Consider the following 18264-nt stretch of genomic DNA (forward strand, 5'->3'; position numbering starts at 1 on the left):
TGTTCTATAAACTGTGGAATACTGAGAAATATATAATTTCCCCCTCATTCAGGAAAATAAATAGGTTTTAGTGAAAGGAGATCTTTGACCATTGAATGATCGAAGACTCCATGAAAATATCTCACAGAATGTTTATGGTTTTATAATAATCATATTTCTCTTGTTCTAAGATGAGCATTTTTTTCTATTTCTCTGAAATGAGACTATGTCTTCTAATCAATTGCAGTTGACAGTTGTTATTGGTGAGGAAGGATTCGTGATGCCATTGTTATCGCCTGTGTATGTGGGAACAACAAATGTGCCAGTACCAAAACTTGTAGAATTGGGGTCAGCAGTTTAGAAAAAATTCCCGGAAATATTAGTAAAGGAGACTTTTAACCTCTACAAACCAAGTGGTTATGGGAAGACAGTGAACTGGATGTGTTTAACAACATTGCTCAGATGGAAATCAAAAGTAAGCTAGCTCTAATAATTGCAAAGCCTAATTTAAGAGCCCAGCAAGACCAGTTTTGTGTTATTTCATAGAGTCTTTTTAAAGTGCTGCTCCATTGGGTTGCACTGACATATACACACTACTATACATAAAATGGATAACTAATAAGGACCTACTGTATAGCACAGGGAACTCTTCTCAATACTCTGTGATGACCTGTATGGGAAAAGAATCTTAAAAAGAGTGGATTTATGTATATGTATGGCTGATTCACTTTGCTGTGCAGCAGGAGCTGGCACGGCATTTTAAATCAACTATACTCCAATAAAAATTAAATTAGGGCTTCCCTGGTGGCGCAGTGGTTGAGAGTCCGCCTGCCGATGCAGGAGACACGGGTTCGTGTCCCAGTCCGGGAAGATCTCACATGCCGTGGAGCGGCTGGGACCGTGAGCCATGGCTGCTGAGACTGTGCATCCGGAGCCTGTGCTCCGCAACGGGAGAGACCACAGCAGTGAGGGGCCCACGTACCACAAAAAAAAAAAAAAAAAGTTAAATTAAAAAAAAGATTTTCTAAAAAAAATCCATCATCTATCTTGATGGTATAAAGAAAAATATTGCATGGGAAAAGATGGGTATCAATGACTCTGAGTCAAGAAAGAGCTCACAGAAGTCAAATTTTGACTAGAAGCAGTTTTAGGAATACCTTAACCAAGTCTATTTCATGTATATTCCCTTTTTATGTATGCACAAGGGTGACATATCATAGTCTGTCTAAAAGAACTCTTTTGAGGACTATAAAATAAAAAAACTCTAACAGGAAAGTCAGTATCAACATTTAACTGGAAGCACTTTTTCTTTCATTTTTCATAATACAGTGGTGCATTATACAATGGAAGGCATTTAGAGTTAAAGAAATAACATGATATTCCCAAAGGGGTAATTATTGGATTCTTCAGTCGAATATGAGTTACAGGAGAGAGGGGAGGCTCCTTCTTCAATGAAGAGTGAACTTCCAAGACATTGTCACTATGGTGGTATTGAAGATTCCTTGAATACCAGGGTGACTTTGGAATCCTAGGGTAGTGGGATTGGTTCCAACAGAACCTAACTCTACACTTGTCAGATTCCCAGAAAGAAAAGGTTCAGCTCTGATTCCATGGGATCCTCTAGAGCAGGATTTCTCAACCTCAATGCTATTGACATTTTGGGCTGGATTGTTCTTTGCTGTGGGGAGTGCCCTGTGCATTGTAGGATATTTGGCAGCATCCTCGGTCTCTACCCACTAAATACCAGTAGTATCCTCTCTCTTAGTTCTGACAACCAAAAGTGTCTCTAGACATTTCCAAATGTCATCTGGGGGGCAAAATCATCCCCAGTTGAGAACCACCTCTCTAGAAAGAGCATTTCTCAAACCACCTGTGGTGAAGGACAAGGTATTTTTATTTCTAGCCTTTTGCAGACTGATACTTTTGGTTTATATCTTGTTCAATGAGACAATGTCCACTGTTTATACACTTGTATAATGTGGCAATGTCAAATTGCTTTAAAAGTTTCTAGATGCTTATTCTCAATTTCTGTATTTCTTTCTTTACTCATCAGTTTATGGACTAACACTGGTCCAATGGGTAACGTTTTGGAGTACATTGTCCTAGAACCTTTCTACTCAAAGTGTGATCTGTGGACCAGAAGCATTGACATCACTGAAGAACCTGTTAGAAATGCAGAATATTAGGCTCCATCCTACACATACTGAATCAGAACCTCCATTTTAACAAGATTCCTGTGTGGTCTGTATGCTCAGACTCTTTGGGAGCAGCACTCTCACACAGGTCTTCAGGGTACTCCAAGGTTGGAAATAAACCAGGTGTAGCAGGGAAAACTTTTATTTAAATGCTCAACCTGGAGACCACCTAAGAGCTGCTAGAACTTCTTTAAGTTGAGCAAGTGTAGTTCAGGGGATCTCCAGTCACTCTGTTCCTTCTAGTGCTGAGATTTTGGCTAAGAGACATTATATCATGAAAAAGGTCTAACCGCATTATGACCAAAGCATAAACAGGTTATAATCAAGATGTGTCCTATTCCTGTCCCCCTTTCACCATCTAATTCACATATTTTGGTTAGCTATAGATACAGAGGTATGTTAGGTTATCAATACTACTAACAAACACTAATTTATTAAAACAAAGAGAAAACAAAATAGTGACTTACGTCTCACTGAGTACACAAATGGCTTTAAAAACTTCACAATGTAATCCAGGTTTGGTTTATGAATTCTCCCAAGCTGTATCAGATGGTGATCAAGTGGGTGGCTGGCTAGCTCCTCCATGTCCTCCTTATGTGTAGAGCCCAGAGAAATCACAAATATGACATAGCCTTGACACTTGTCCCTCAGAGCCATCTTCTTTAAGAATTCCTTTCTCTCATGATTTTCTCCAGCGGAGACTACAAAGATGACCCTATGTTTTCTCAGTTTGGATGTTCCTGGGAAGAGATCCTCCACAGTCCACAGTAGGGCATGGCCAATGGTGATTCTCCATTTAGCTGTTGGAGGTAAGTCTGGATGTGCCTCTTCATTAGAGCTTGATTGTCATAAGTTGTAAACTCAAACTCTGTTTTTACCACATCCTTCTTCCTCCCATCCCAAGGAGAGTAGCTCAACAAGGCAATCCTATCACCAGAGTCTGAGGTTACAGGGTCTGAGTCAATATCAAAGTTGTCAAGCATTGAGCTCACCAAGTCTTTGACATCCTTAAACTCATCACTTGTTATATTCCTAGAATTGTCTAAGAGGAAGGTGACATCCATGTATGAATTTTCTGGTAAGAAAATCTCTTTCTTGCAAGTATTTGGAAAACATTTATCTGAAAACACATAGAGACTTATCACTGGTTCAATGTTGGCACAGAAGACACTGTTGTTTGAGATCTTCAAGAGAGTAAGGGACTGATTACCAAAAATTAATCATCTGATCAATACCTCTTCAATCTCACATCATTTAAATTAATAAGGAATTTTCAACATCCCCATAATTTCTGTGGCCACTAGCAGACAATTTGGAAATGTCTTTGTTGAAAGCAGGTGTAAGTAACATGTATACTTAAAGTCTATAAGACATATCCAAACTCTTTTAGAAAATCTTTTAGATGCTTTTGATACAAACTATCAAATTGTCCCCAGGAAAAGCCGAATCAATTGGGATAATCTTCTAAACCAATTTTCACATTCTATGGAAACTTCAAACATTACAGAGATTGAAACTCTGACATATGGTGTTGAAAGATTGGAAAACTTAAAATAGAATCTACAATCAAAAATATAATTCTTTGATAAAGGTAGATTTAATAACTCACCCAGAAGGCATTTAAGTGTTTCAGCACAATAAATTCTTCTCATTAGTCTTACCATAGCAAAGAGTACAGTGCCGAAGTCTTTCTAATGGTTCATATTCCCCATTTGGAGGAACAGGAAGCACCTGAAATGTTCCCGTGTTATCAAACTGCATTGAAAAAGAAGTATATGCTTACTTGCTCATTTTCTTTAGTCATCATCAGGAATACACTGTGCACACACTTTAAGAGTTTGAAAAACACCTAACTAATCACCATCACCTTGCATTGTAGCCCATTGTTCTATTCAGTGCATCTTTATGCACACACAAACACACACACACACACACTATCCCCCCTTGATCCCAAACATAACCCAAGGAAGCATATAGAACAGGTATGAGCAAACCAATTTTATGATGAGGAAACTGCCACAAGTTAACCACAAGATTCACCCCACTGGGGTAGATATTAATATCTCATTCTTATCTCCAAACCTGCAATTCTGCACTGAATTTTCACACACTTCTGATTATGTACCAGCTGTTTATGTACTACACATCAGTTTCTGGGGTTGGGTCTTGCAGAAATTTTACATTCACAAGTTTCCTTTAGCCTCTTTAAGTAGTGATTCCAACTATTTCCAACCAATCACACTATCTAGAAGAAGGTATATCTTTCAGATGTCAAGTGGATTTCTCCAACCACAAATTCCAATTAAAAGTTTTTCCATATTACTCAGCCATAAATAAAGTGAAATAATGCCATTTGCAGCAACACGGATGGGCCTAGAGATTATCATACTAAGTGAAGTCAGAAAGAGAAAGACAGATACCATGTGACATCACTAGTGGAATCTAAAATATGACACAAATGAACATATCTACAAAACAGAAATAGACTCCCAGAGAAAGAGAGCAGACTTGTGATTGCCAAGGGGGGGAGGGGAGGGATGGATTGGGAATTTGGGATTAGAAGGTGCAAACTATTATATATAGAATGGATAAACAACAAAGTCCTACTGTATAGCAAAGGGAAATATATTCAATATCCTGTGATAAACCATAATGGAAAAGTATATAAAAGAGAATGTATATGTATGCCTATATATATATGTGTGTGTGTATACATATATATATATATATATACACATATATATATATATAACTGAATCATGTTCTGTACAGCAGAAATTAACACAGCATGTAAATCAACCATACTTCAATTTTTAAAAGGTCTATTCCAAAATGATGTAGACAGAGGACACTAAGTCTATTCAAAATTCTTGGTAGTACACTGCCTGATTTTGTCTGTCTCTTGGTTATATTTTTGCTTTGATACTCACTGAAATGGGCAATATATAGCATTCATTCATTCAGACTCAATAACTATATATTGGGCATTTACTCTGTATGAGACACCATGCAATACAGACACTTTAATACAATAATAGAAATCTATCATTCCCAGGTGATGAGGGGATCTCTCAATCAACATAGATGCTCATGCATTTGTTCTTTCTCCCTTGGGAAATTAAAAGGTAGAAAAACCACTCCCTCTGTTTTTCTATAAAGTGCTGACTGAACATTTGGTAATATTTATTATCATTCCAGCATTATAGTTGGAAAGTAGTTACTACATTCCTACTCTCTAGTTTTTATGAAACTGGATACTTTGGGTGTTATTTTTGTTTTACCTTGTTGGTTCCCCATGTAAAGATTAACTGCAACCTTGGTAATCAAGGACGTTTATTCACAGGAGTCAACCACATGTTCTTTATTCATCCATGCATTCATTCAACAAATATTTATTGAATGCCTACAATGTTAAATAGGTAATATTCTAGGTGCTGGGGATACAGAAATGAACAAAGCAGATAAAATCTCTATCCTACATTCTGGTGGGGGGACATATACCATAACAAAACCGATAAATAAATTATCTATGTTGGGAAGTAATTATTTTTATAGAAAATACTTCAAATTCCTACAGTCCTTTCTGTCAGGATCTATTCTCCCTATGACTCCTATTTCCAAAATATTTATGGATACCTTACGAGCAGAGTGACTCTCTTCATGTTATAGAGGGCTTTTCTTTTTATAGTAGACATGTGTATTTGTGTAAAAATAGACCTTTATAACCTCTTGGATGACATAATGATTCCACCCAGGTCCAGGAGCATGTAGCTCATGGATAATATGAGTAGATTTTAAAATAGTTGAACAGTAGATGGAGAAGTTCTTCAGTTTGCGGGGAGAAAGAGGGAAGCACAGATCCCATGAGAATCTGTGAATCCAAAAGTGATGGAACCTCTCTTGGGAAAAAGCTTCATACTCATCAAAGTTTTACACAACATTAAGGGTTCAAAAACCCCTAAACTTCACCCATTACAGGTTAAGACCAGTTGTTTAATGAGATACAGCTAGCAGATGACAGATTTGAGAAACACCAGGTTGGCAGAGGGCTGGTAAAGCATTATATTGAGAGCCCTAGTTCAAATCTTGATTTAGCCACTTAATAGCTGTACAAAATTGAAGAAGTCACTCAAACTCTCTGGGCCTCAGTTTCCTGATTTTTAAATGGAGATAACCTGCATTTACTTCAGAGGGTTGGAGAATACCTGAGTGTGTATGTAAAGCTCTAGAGACAGTGCCTGGTGCCCAGCAGGACCTGAACAAAGGTGGCTGCTATCATTGGCTACTGTGCCTATTAAAGATTGGGTTTCATGGAACCTGGCAAAAATACAGCTGTGAAAATTGCAAAGGGGGACAAGAGGCCACATCTGTCCCCCTACTCCCCAGTATTCCCGTCCTGCCAGTATTACTATCTTAAAAATAAATACGTTGACCAGGGAAGTACTTACCCCAAAAGCCTCCTCAAGGGAAATCCTTTCATTAAAAGCAAAGACTGCAGGGCTGATATCCAGGGCGCTAAACTCCATGGTGGCCATGATGATGGATGACCTACTGACAGATTGTCCATTGCTAAAAAACACAGCAACTCTCTGCACATTGGCTCCTGCTAACATACGCTTGAATATGTTCCGAGCCACAAACTTCATCGAGTTACCAATGTCTCGGACTTCCCTGGAGTTTTGATATTTAATTTGGGAAAGAAGCTGAAGGAGTTGCTTCTTGCTATGGTAGTCAGACCCACTGATGAGGTAGCTGGTGCCTGAGTCGAAGGAAACCACAACTCTTGCTCCCACAGGGCAATTATTTTCCCTGATGTGAAGGTCATTGACAATAGAAATGATGATGTCCCTCGTTTCATTAAATCTCTGCTCTGTGATATCGTAGGACTTGTCCAGGGCAAATACTAGCTCTGTTGTATACACTGGACATTTTTCTACAAAAATGAGAAGCAAAAGTATTAAGTTATTTCACTGGGTCAGAACCCTTTCCCATTCCCTTTACTCCAGTGAGATAGGTTGACACTGAGGTCTGGGAAAATGCAAGTGTCACGTAAACTCTAGAACCAGAGGTACCCACATGTAAAGGGAGGAAAAGACTCTCCTTTGTTAGCCTGAAGGTGTTACCTAAATACAGAGCAGTGATATTTTGCTATATAATGCTCAGACTTCACTGCCCACCATCAGTCTGCTATTTAAAAAGAAATTGGAAGGAGTATTTGAGCTGATGGAACTTCCTGTATCCTGATTGTGGTGATGATTACATGAATCTATGCATGTGTAAAAACTGAACAAAAGAGTGAATTTTACTGTATGGAAATTTTTTAAAGGAAACTATGGCTTATCAGAAAATCTGAAGGTAAGGTAACTCTCTTGCACTGTTGGTGGGAATGTAAATTGATACAGCCACTATGAAGAACTGTATGGAGGTTCCTTAAAAAACTAAAAATAGAGCTACCATATGATCCAGCAATCCCACTACTGGGCATATGCCCTGAGAAAACCATAATTCAAAAAAAGTCATGTACCAGAATGTTCACTGCAGCTCTATTTACAATAGCCAGGACATGGAAGCAACCTAAATGCCCATCGACAGATGAATGGATAAAGAAGATGTGGTACATATATACAATGGAATATTACTCAGCCATAAAAAGGAACAAAATTGGGTCATTTGTAGAGACGTGGATGGATCTGGAGACTGTGATACAGAGTGAAGTAAGTCAGAAAGAGAAAAACAAATATCGTATATTAACGCATATATGTGGAACCTAGAAAAATGGTACAGATGAACCAGTTTGCAGGGCAGAAATAGAGACACAGATGTAGAGAACAAACATATGGACACCAAGGGGGGAAAGTGGTGGTGGGGGGTGGTGGTGTGATGAATTGGGAGATTGGGATTGACATGTATATACTAATATGTATAAAATGGATAACTAATAAGAACCTGCCGTATAAAAAAAGTAAAATTCAAAAAATATCTGAAAGTTTATTCTCTTCAAAAATCTTCAGAAATGATCTACTAATAATGATAAAGTCAGCTGGAAGATTTTCATCCACTTATGTGCAAATATTTATTGAGTATCCACCATGTGAAATGTAGGGTAACATGTGCTGTGAGATACATACGAAGATGAACAAATGCAAGTTTGCCCTCAAGGAACTTGTCTGGGGAGGATCATGATATTGAAAGGTAGAGAGTGATTATTATTCTTCACAGGGATTCAGAGGACAAAGAGGCTGTTTCCAGAGAGAGAGGATTTCAGGGGCTTTGGGATGACAGCGAGGGTGGCAGGAGGAAGGGGGCAGCACAGAGGACCATGGCAGGCTTTCAACAAGCTATTATAAAGATGGGACTGTCTGCAATCTCCAGCTCAATCCTAATAGTCTTATGATGACTGCACTTTGGGAATTTCATAGGTAATCTGCCCTATGTATCAAACAAAACTTTTCAAAGTCCTTGTTAAAGTCTGAATACAGGAAGAGAAAATGAAATTACTTAAAAATTAAGCACCCCTTCAACTCCTCAATCTGTCTAACTCTCAAAATGCATTAAACTAAAAATATAGCGTCTCCCAACCATTGTTCCCAGTAACAGAAATAGAAGAGAAAGTGTTGATTTCGAGATGTATTTTGAATCAAGACATTTTGCTGCGAAAAAATTTTTAAAATATGCAAGCCAATAATGAACAAGAAAATGAGAAAAATGAACTATGCCTTATTTCTTAGCCCTGTAGTAAAAATGATTAACGAAGTGGTAGATAGCATCTTCAGAGCTGACCTATCATCACGGATTTTCCCGGAAGGCAGCACCAGTTTCCATTTATTTTTAATCTCTCCCTTTCTAAGTGCCCAGCAGGGTACCTGATAAATTTAATTCAAACCCCTGAAGTGTTACTGAGTGCTTAAATTTACTAAATTTTTTTTTTTGGAATAAAGTGAATGGTGCCAAACTTTGGGATGAGCTCAAAGATCCGGTGGATCTATGTCAGCAGGCTTGTAGGAGACCAAGATCTCTTGGAGTTGACTTAACGGGCTCAGGGGTGACATCATCTGAGGGGTCTAAGGCACCATGGAACACCGACTGTAGTCTAGGCCCCAGGAAGACCATCCTCCATCCTCCGGTTCAGGCTGACGAGTGGTGGGCACATGGAGGTGAAAGGTGTGAATGGAGGTCAGAGAGAGGAAAGGAAACATCGCCTGTCCAAGGAGCCAGTGTCCACGGACTCAGCAGCAGATGGAGCAACAGAATGGGTCAGGCAGTGAGCAGCCCTGCACTGAATTGCCTAGCAACACAGGACCTACCCCGTGAAGAAAATGAGTTGGAAACTGGGAGGACCTGGAAAGAAAAGCAGTGTGAAGGGTCTGGGAGCTGGCAGTCAGCATTTTATAGTTAAGTCCAAACATGACACTTAAAATTATAGTCATAATAAGTGTCTGCACAGAAGGAAGAAGTTTCTTTTCCCATGGGGATGAGAGTTTCTTTTTTTTCCTTTGTGAAGTGTTTATTCAAATATTTTGCCTATTTACTTTTATTTTTTTAAATTTATTGAAGTATAGTTGATTTACAGTGTTGTGTTAGTTACAGCTAAATGTTCTATCTGCAGTACAAGTATCTTTAAAAAGTACTTTTGTTTCTTTCCTTCTTGTCATCCTAGAAAAATCATTCAGTTCAGTCTAGGTAGACATTAGCTTAATTGATCAAACACTGAAAGCTAGGATGTTTGCTGGCTTCAGAAAATGCTGTCACATGCTCATGATTGCTGTACGATTTTACTGACCCCTCAGAAGCTCATCCATGAATGTCAGTGTAAGAACCTCTGTTCTAAACGACAACTGGGCATCTGTCCATCCATCCATCTATCCATCTATCCATCCATCCATTCATCCATCCAATGAACAGTTAAGTGTCTTCTGAATGCTGAGGTGGCCCACTGTGTACTGCTGGTATTAACCAGAACTGTCATGGCATCCATGATTCTACCCACTGGGGGCATATTTTCTTCCTGACCCAAATCAAGAAATATGCATCTCACTAAAAGATTCAGAGTCTTATTCTTCCATTTACAAGTGACAGCAGAAAACAGAAAATAATGCACAGCCATTTAAACAGAGAGAGGAAGAGTTTCCAGCTAATGAATAGAGTAGGCAGCCCACATCCTACAGAAGATCAGAACTTTGGAGAGTAGGTTCCAAAAGACTGAGTTTAAGAATAACTTCGAGCAACTCCTTAAGGGGAGACTGAGGACCACAGGCATGAGACAGAGAAACCATGGTATACCAGACCAGCATGGCCAAACACAAGAGCAGAAGGATATGGGACCTCCAGGGAGAGCTCCAGAATCTGGAAAGGAGGCAAATCCAGACCAGTCCAGATTGACTCAGAGACCAGATTCTCACCTACATGACTAAGAATAGTCACCAGTTCCTTAATTCAAAAGAAAGAAAAGATTGTACCAGAGTATCCTTTACAGTGAGTTGATTATCATTCTACTACGGATTCAGTTTTCCACAAAACATCCATGTTTTTGATTTCTTTATAAAGTTGCAAGTTAAAGAACTCCTCCAGGTAGTCAGAAAACAATCACAACACACAAAACAAGAGAAGCAGTTTCTCCTGTCCTTACACAATGCTTCCTGCACCTCACACACAAAATACAAATGCTGGCAACATTTAGTTCTTATTTGACTGTTCTCTTTAGGGGAGAGAGACATGTTAATGTCATCACAATAACACATAAGGCACTAAAATAGAGATATGGATATCTTGTCAGTGGGAGATGTGCCTAGCTCTGCCCAGGAACGTTTCTAGAGGTGCCATTTCTTTTGTAATTGAATCACAGTGGAAAGTTGCAATTTTATTTCCAAAGCTCCCCAGCGTCTATATCGTAAGGTCAGTAAAGCAAAAATAGTGGTTTGTGAAATTCTATCAACCTGTCAGGACACCTTAATGAAGCTTATGCATTCTCATCACTATTTTTAAACCTTCAGTAAAAATTAACAGTCACAACTCATATTTGCATTGAACTTTATAGTTTATGAAGAGCATTCACATTTGACTATCTGATCCTCACAGCTACCTTTTGAGGTGTTTCCAACAAGACATGTCATTCCCATTTTAGAAGGAAATTGAGAGACCCAGGGACTAGTCCAAGGGGACCCAGGTAGCAAGAAGCAGAGTCTGGACTTGAACCAGTAATTCTGACTTTAAATTCTGTGCTCATTCCAGTGGGCACCCTAGGAAGCAGCACATGCCCCTTAGTTCTCATGAGTGTACTTACTCTCCGTCCAGGAGGGCCTTGGGGTCCTTGAGAGCCTTCCTCACCTTTCAAGCCTACAGTGAGCTGCAGGTAGAAATATACATGAGTTTCTACATCCTCTATCCATGAAGACTACCTCAGCCTTAATGTGACTTTATAATTTAAAAAAAAATTTAGCAAAAGCAACTATTAATTCAAGTTAATCAAATTCCTTATGTGTAATATAAATTGCCATTTTTTTCCCCGCAGAACTCACAGAAAAATTAATTTTTCCCATAGTTCATTGTTAGTGTATAGAAACACAACTGATTTTTATATGTTGATTTTGTATCCTGCAACTTTACTGAATTTGTTTATTACTTCTAACAGTTTTTAATGAAGTCTTTAAGATTTTCTATCTATAAGATCATATCATCTGCAAACAGACACTTTTACTTCTTCCTTTCCAATTTGGATGACTTTTTTTTTTTTCTTGCCTAATTGCTTTAGCTAGGACTTCCAGTATTATGTTGAAAAGGAGTAGTAAGAGTGGACACCTATGTCTTGTTCCTGGTCTTAGCAGGAAAGCTTTCAGCCTTTCATTGCTGAGTGTGATATTAATTGTGGATTTTTCAAATATGGCCTATATTATGTTGACGTACTTTCCTCCTATACCCAATTTGTAAGAATTTTTATATTGAAAGGATGTTGAATTTTGTCAAATGTTTTTTTCAGCATTTATTGAGATGATCATATGATTTTAATCTTTCATCCTAAATAGTCATTCTTAATTATGGGTAAACATCCATTTCGCTCTTAGCCTCTTCATTTAGTGATATCCTTTGTTCTGACACTGGCTGTGCATTTAAATCTAAATTAGTCATAAGCTAGAATTGGCACTTTAAACAAGTGAATACACTAGAGCATATGGAGATCTAATAAAAAGCTGCCATCTGCAAAGAATCAAATAAGAAAAATAACTCCCCACATATATAAGGACATGGGTTGGCTGTATCATTCCCATAACTCAAGGTGATGGATATAGATGCTAATGAAATTGTCCAGTCAGATGTAAAATATCTGTTGAATTGCATCTCTTTCATGCTGGTAATGACCATCGATATTACACTGAAACTTTAAAATGAAAGGATGCTTGTCTTGGCATTTTGGTTTTTTAATAAGTATAACACTCTACTCTGCACTTCGCTATTTAGAACATCTCAACAGCCTTCCTTAAAATGAATACCCCAGGTGACTTTGGCTCTGGGGACTGGAACTGTCAGAAAATGCTCCAGGACACAGTAGGAAGATGTCAGCTTCATTTCCACTCACAGGGTTACTATTCTGGGCTTTAACATGTGCCCTAGAAAAGACTGGAAGACACTGGCAATTTTTAGAATACCCTGTTATCAATCTGTAAATACTTAAAATAGTTCAGATTCATGGAACCATAGAATTTTAGAGCTGAAAGTAGCTTTTGTGTCATTAAGTTTAACTCCCATGTTATAGAAATAGAGACCTTGAAAAGATGTGTTGAAGATCACACAGCTAGGAAGTGGCATTTCAGATGACCCTGGGTTGGATTGACAATCCACATTTATAATTACAACATAAAAGCCAGAATCTTCCAAAGAAACATTTATTATTTCTGGAATTATAGGTCACTTACTGTTAGTCCCCTATATCCTTTGGGTCCAGGCCCCCCAGGAATTCCAGGATCACCAACAACATCCTAAAGATTCAGATATAAGAAATCAAGATATTAAAATACTTGCTATGAAAGAATAAAAATAATTCTCTCCAAACCAAAATCTAATTGATCTTATAACTATATCATATATTAAATATTAAATGTCATTTCTTCTTGTCATTTAGAACTAAGTCATTGATACACCTAGATATTCTCCAAACTATTTTAATTTTCTGAGAATACAAATATTTATGCATCAATATCAATACAAAGGCTATCCAATTAGTTACTAAAAATACCTAAAGAAAAATGCTTGAAAATCAAGGAAAACATATGGGGTATTGACTACATAAAGTACTAAATAATGAATTACTTCCTAAATTCATGAATCATTTCTGAAAAAGTTGAAGGTAAAAAGAAATTTATTCTGACTTTGGTGGAAAACTAATTTAACACTTATCAATATGCTAATTTACCATTTATCTGTAAATTGAAATATGCTAATTTTCTCTCTTTATCAGCAAATTAGAAAATTGGTCCTTTACAATGAGAACTCATATCCTAACAGTTATTTATATAGTCCCTTCTTGAACCCTTCTCCACCTAAGGAAAGAATCTCTTTTGGTAATTCATCAATTAAAAGCACTTTTGAGGGAATCAAAAATTGGCTGTTTTCCTATACTGTAGTTGATTCAATTTACTTAGACATTCTATTTTTTAATCCATATTTTCTATTTTAATTTGAGCATCAATGATTGGAAGACATACAAGATACTTTTATTTATTTAATTTTTATTGATGTATAATTGATTTACAGTGTTGTGTTAGTTTCAAGTGTACAGCAAAATGACTCAGTTATACACACACACATATATAATATATATATATTCTTTTTCATATTGTTTTCCTTTATAAGTTTTTACAAAATATTGAGTGTAGTTCCCTGTGCTATAAATACAGTAGGTCCTTGTTGTTTATCTATTTTATATATAGTAGTGTATGTATGTTAATCTCGAGCTCCTAATTTATCCCTCCCCCCTTCCGCTTTGGTAATCATAAATTTGTTTTCTATGTCTGTGGGTCTATTTCTGTTTTGTAAATAAGTTCATTTTTAAGGATGCTTTTTTTTTAATAGATCTTATTATGGAATTCCAATGTATAAAACAGATATAACCTGAGCTACTCTGGTTGAAATGGAAGGAATGTCTTGTCGTAGAGCTTGGAGGTGAATTTCAGGCTGGTAGGCAATGAGGAATTCTAGTTATACTTTATATACTCAAGAGAGTAGTGTTTGGGATTAACTGAAGCAGGTTAAAGTTGCAAGTAGGAGACTAATGAGAATATGGTAATCTTTCAGGTAAGAGGAAGTGAAGGCCACGATAATGAAGGGCAAAGTACAATAGCAGAAGGCAAGAGTTTTGCATGAGATCACCAGGGAAGAGAAATCAAGAAAAGGACTAAGGACCAAACTTGAGAGGGTACCTAGTGGTAGGGTTTCAAGACAAGGGACATCAGGCAGTGAAGGACAAATTTTCCAATTTAAAGGTTCATAGGAGTTAAGTATGGTCCTTTCTTCATGAAGCTCAGGCAAACCGATTGTCTTGCTTTTTTTTTTTCCTGTTTCATTCAGATCCACAGACTTATCTTAATTCTCAAGTAGAAGGTCAAGATCATGGTAACTTTGACAAGTTATGTGCACAATACCTTTTGACCCATATCTCCAAGGAATCCTCTTCGGCCCTACGATTTTCAGCAGAGAACATAAATAAATCAACACACCATTTAACTGATTCACCAATTAAAGAAATAATTGTTTTCCATATTTACCTTTACTCCTTTTCGTCCCATAGGACCATAGCCCGGAATGCCATAATCACCCTGTGAATATATCAGTTCATTTCAATTTCTCAAGAGTGAAAATTAATTGTAACCTATACTGGGGAGATTATGGTGTCAGGATAAAAGCACCGGAGACTTCCAGGTGGAGGGGGCCTGATGAACTTGAACTCTGGGAATATTCATGCCGTTTAGTTTTCCACACTTCCTGGTATATGCCCTGGTACTTCTTTGCTCAGCTCCACTGTGCAGACATGACAGGAGGCAGAGGGATGGTCATTTAGGACAGTGGAGTCAGTGACAGTTACTTGCCTGGAAAATTAGGAGCTGGTCCAAAGAACACTGGGTGAGGAATTCCCCAAAAAGGAATCGTAAATGGACAATAAACATATTGAAAAATGTTATCTTCACTAGTAACCAAAGAAATGCAATCTGAAACATTAATGAGACATCATTTTTGTCAGTAAAATTGGTAAAGATGAAAAAAAAGAAAGTGACAATACCCATTGTTGGTGTGTATACCCTGAAGTGAGCACTCTTCCTGCACAACACAAGGGTACATACGTCCTTGGAATTTTCCTAAGGACACTTTGCAATAGAGTTCAAAGCCTTAATTAAACATATACATATTCCTTGAACCAGCTATGCTACTTCTAGAAATTTCTATATAGAAATTAATTATGGTTTTTTCCAAAAACTTAGTTACATACAAGAATATTCATTGCTGTGCTATTTTAAGACAGTGAAAAACTGAAAGCAAACTAAATATCCAGTAATAAGAAGTTGGTCAAGTGAACTAAGGTATATACATTCAGTAGAATATTTTGAAGCTATTGAAAGTAACTTTGAGGGAAAAATATAATGATATGGAAGTATGCCCATGATACATTGTTAATAGGGAAAAGAATGTTTTTTTTTTCTATCTCCAGGATATTAATGATAAATATTTCAAAATGGTGGGATTATGGGTAATTTTTCTTTCTCATTTCCCATGTTTTATGCTTAGTCAATTTTCTACAATATCTATGCCTAACATTTGTAATAAATGTTATTTTTGAAAAGAAATTTTTTTTTTTCCTATTTTTTTCTTATACTGACTGCTTTATGAACTGAGACTCTGGTATAGCCAGAGCAACTAGAACAGATATCCTGTTTCTTGATCCTACTACCCTCTTGTCACTCTGGAGTTTTACAAGAAGTCACCTGATTTTCAACTGACATGGCCATATAGGTTGTTAAAATACTGAGCTCATCCATTATTCTCTCTGCATTCTCCTTTCCCTTTTGCTGTTCTCCCTTTGTTTAAGCAGACAGACTAGCTATAGAATGAGTGCTTCAGGGAGCAGGAGGAATGTCCCTACATCTTCCTAGGAGGTCCCAAAATACCTTCAGGACCCCAGGTGCTTAAGCTAATGGTGTCAGCCCCCTTCTCTTTACTGAGCCCTTGGAGTTGCTAAAGGGTAAGAGTCCTAAAACCTCATATTTGCTTTCCTTGCTGTCCAGCTTGCCCCAGTGGCCCTGGATCTCCAGGAATTCCAGGTTCTCCCTAGTGAGACAAGGAAAGCTTTAGATCAGTAAAAATCAAACCTGGCTCACACCATAGGATGTTTTGTCCACTAACTGGGGACACTCAGGGCTCTCGGTGAGGGTTCAATGCTCAGTAAGCAAGGGAGTGTAGGAAACAAATAATGATCTTCCCAAAGGCAAGCAGGAAACACCAGCACAGCCCAAAGCTGGACTCAGTACCGCTTTCCCAGTGCTATAGAAGGACTAAAGGAGAAGAGAAAGAGTGGAAAATTTACTCTAGGGAAAGTGGATTCATTTGCTGATTTATTCACCCATCCAACAGTTATTTATTGTCCTGGAAAAGGAACTGTTGAACATGACCAATGTGGTCCTGCCCTCACAAGAATACTCTGTTTGGAACGAGAGACAATTAGGCAATTCTACACTGTGTATATATACAGTAGAAGAAAAAAGTTCAGGGTGCTGTGGCAGTGGAGAGAAGGGGACTGTAAGTCAGATTTGGTGGGGTGGGCAGGCTGGCTGCCTGAAGGAAAGGAGCAGGGATGCTGAGGCTTAAAGGATAAGTTGTGCGAGCTGGAAGAAGGACTGAGGGAGGAGTGAGAATGGAGGAGGAAGGCACAGTGAGAAGCCTGGGCAGGCACACAGGAGGTAGATGAGCTAGGAAGCCTTAGAATTAAACAGGGTCAAAGGGTCTTCTAAGCTACTGGAAAATCTGGAGATTTTCCTAAGGGTCATCCGAAGTTAAGACCAGTGACATAATCTGTGGGACTCAAATGAAAGCATGGACCCTTAACTCAAAAGCAAACTTTCCAGACTGTGATAGCAGAGCTTGAGTGCAAGTAGGGGTGCCTTCTAAGAGAGGCCCCCTGTGTGACTGAAGGGGTCCCAGGCCCATGAAGCTGGCCCTGGGGGAGGGAGCTGCTGAAAGATTTTGAGCAGGGGAGTGAGATTCTGAACAGCCAATGGTCTGTTCTCTAACAATCTCCAATAAGGACATTTCTGAGAAGGTAGGTTGAGCTAGACCGAGAACTGCATGCATGAACAGATCTGAGTTCTGACATCCCCCATGACCCTGGCTGACTCTACCACCAAGTGCCTTGATGCATTCAGGAAACCAGCGAGTTGAGTTTATCAGAGTTGTTTCATGACAGGTGAATAAACCTTGTCTCTCCTAGTGAAATGGGGCAGTTTCAGAGAGGAAGGAAAAGAATATTGGCAGAAAGCTGGTGAGTGGTTGATTGTGCCTGGATCATGTGAAGAATTAACATGAAAATCAAGAAAAAAAAATGGAGCTACTCTTTTCTCAGTATCTGAAATCTGTAAGAAATAACACCTTTTTCCCCAAAAGTCCAGGCCTTCCAACACTCCCTTTATCTCCCACTGGCCCACGAGCACCCTGAAAAAATATAGGAAACACAGATGTTGGTGCTACAGCAATTTGTACAAAACCTGTTAGATTAGTTTTGCTTTTCTTTGTGTCATTTATAACAATTTCTTGATGCCTCCTTAACAAGAAACCCAGCCTGAAACCAGGTGACTCAGGCTACAGTCTTGGTTAGAGGACCCCAAGTCTTCATTGGCAGGGACATCGCTAGTTCAAATGGGGGCTTAGTGAGAAATAAAAAAGGCACTCTTGACACAACACATGTTATTTCTGAATGTGACAAGTTTGTTATGGACTGATTTTGTTAGAACAAGACATTGTACTGTCATTGTCACTTTTGTTCTCTGTGCCATCCACACATATAAAATGGGATGTCAAATGTGTTTCAGTTTCCTGATCTGCAAAGGGGCAAAAA

The 18264-nt window shown here is 38.2% G+C and overlaps 1 protein-coding gene across 1 annotated transcript in view; it reads right to left on the reverse strand.

The window, feature by feature from the left end:
• COL6A5 (collagen type VI alpha 5 chain) overlaps positions 1-18264 on the reverse strand; it is a 110353-nt gene that overhangs the window by 42077 nt on the left and 50012 nt on the right. Inside the window, 11 exon segments of the mRNA XM_060098823.1 lie at positions 2642-2962; positions 2965-3294; positions 3836-3929; positions 6623-7107; positions 10460-10517; positions 11455-11517; positions 13082-13144; positions 14807-14842; positions 14930-14984; positions 16426-16484; positions 17799-17861. Coding sequence (XP_059954806.1) covers positions 2642-2962; positions 2965-3294; positions 3836-3929; positions 6623-7107; positions 10460-10517; positions 11455-11517; positions 13082-13144; positions 14807-14842; positions 14930-14984; positions 16426-16484; positions 17799-17861 — 1627 coding nt within the window.

The sequence above is a fragment of the Mesoplodon densirostris genome, chromosome 5 (genome assembly GCF_025265405.1).
Source record: "Mesoplodon densirostris isolate mMesDen1 chromosome 5, mMesDen1 primary haplotype, whole genome shotgun sequence".
NCBI lineage: Eukaryota > Metazoa > Chordata > Mammalia > Artiodactyla > Ziphiidae > Mesoplodon > Mesoplodon densirostris.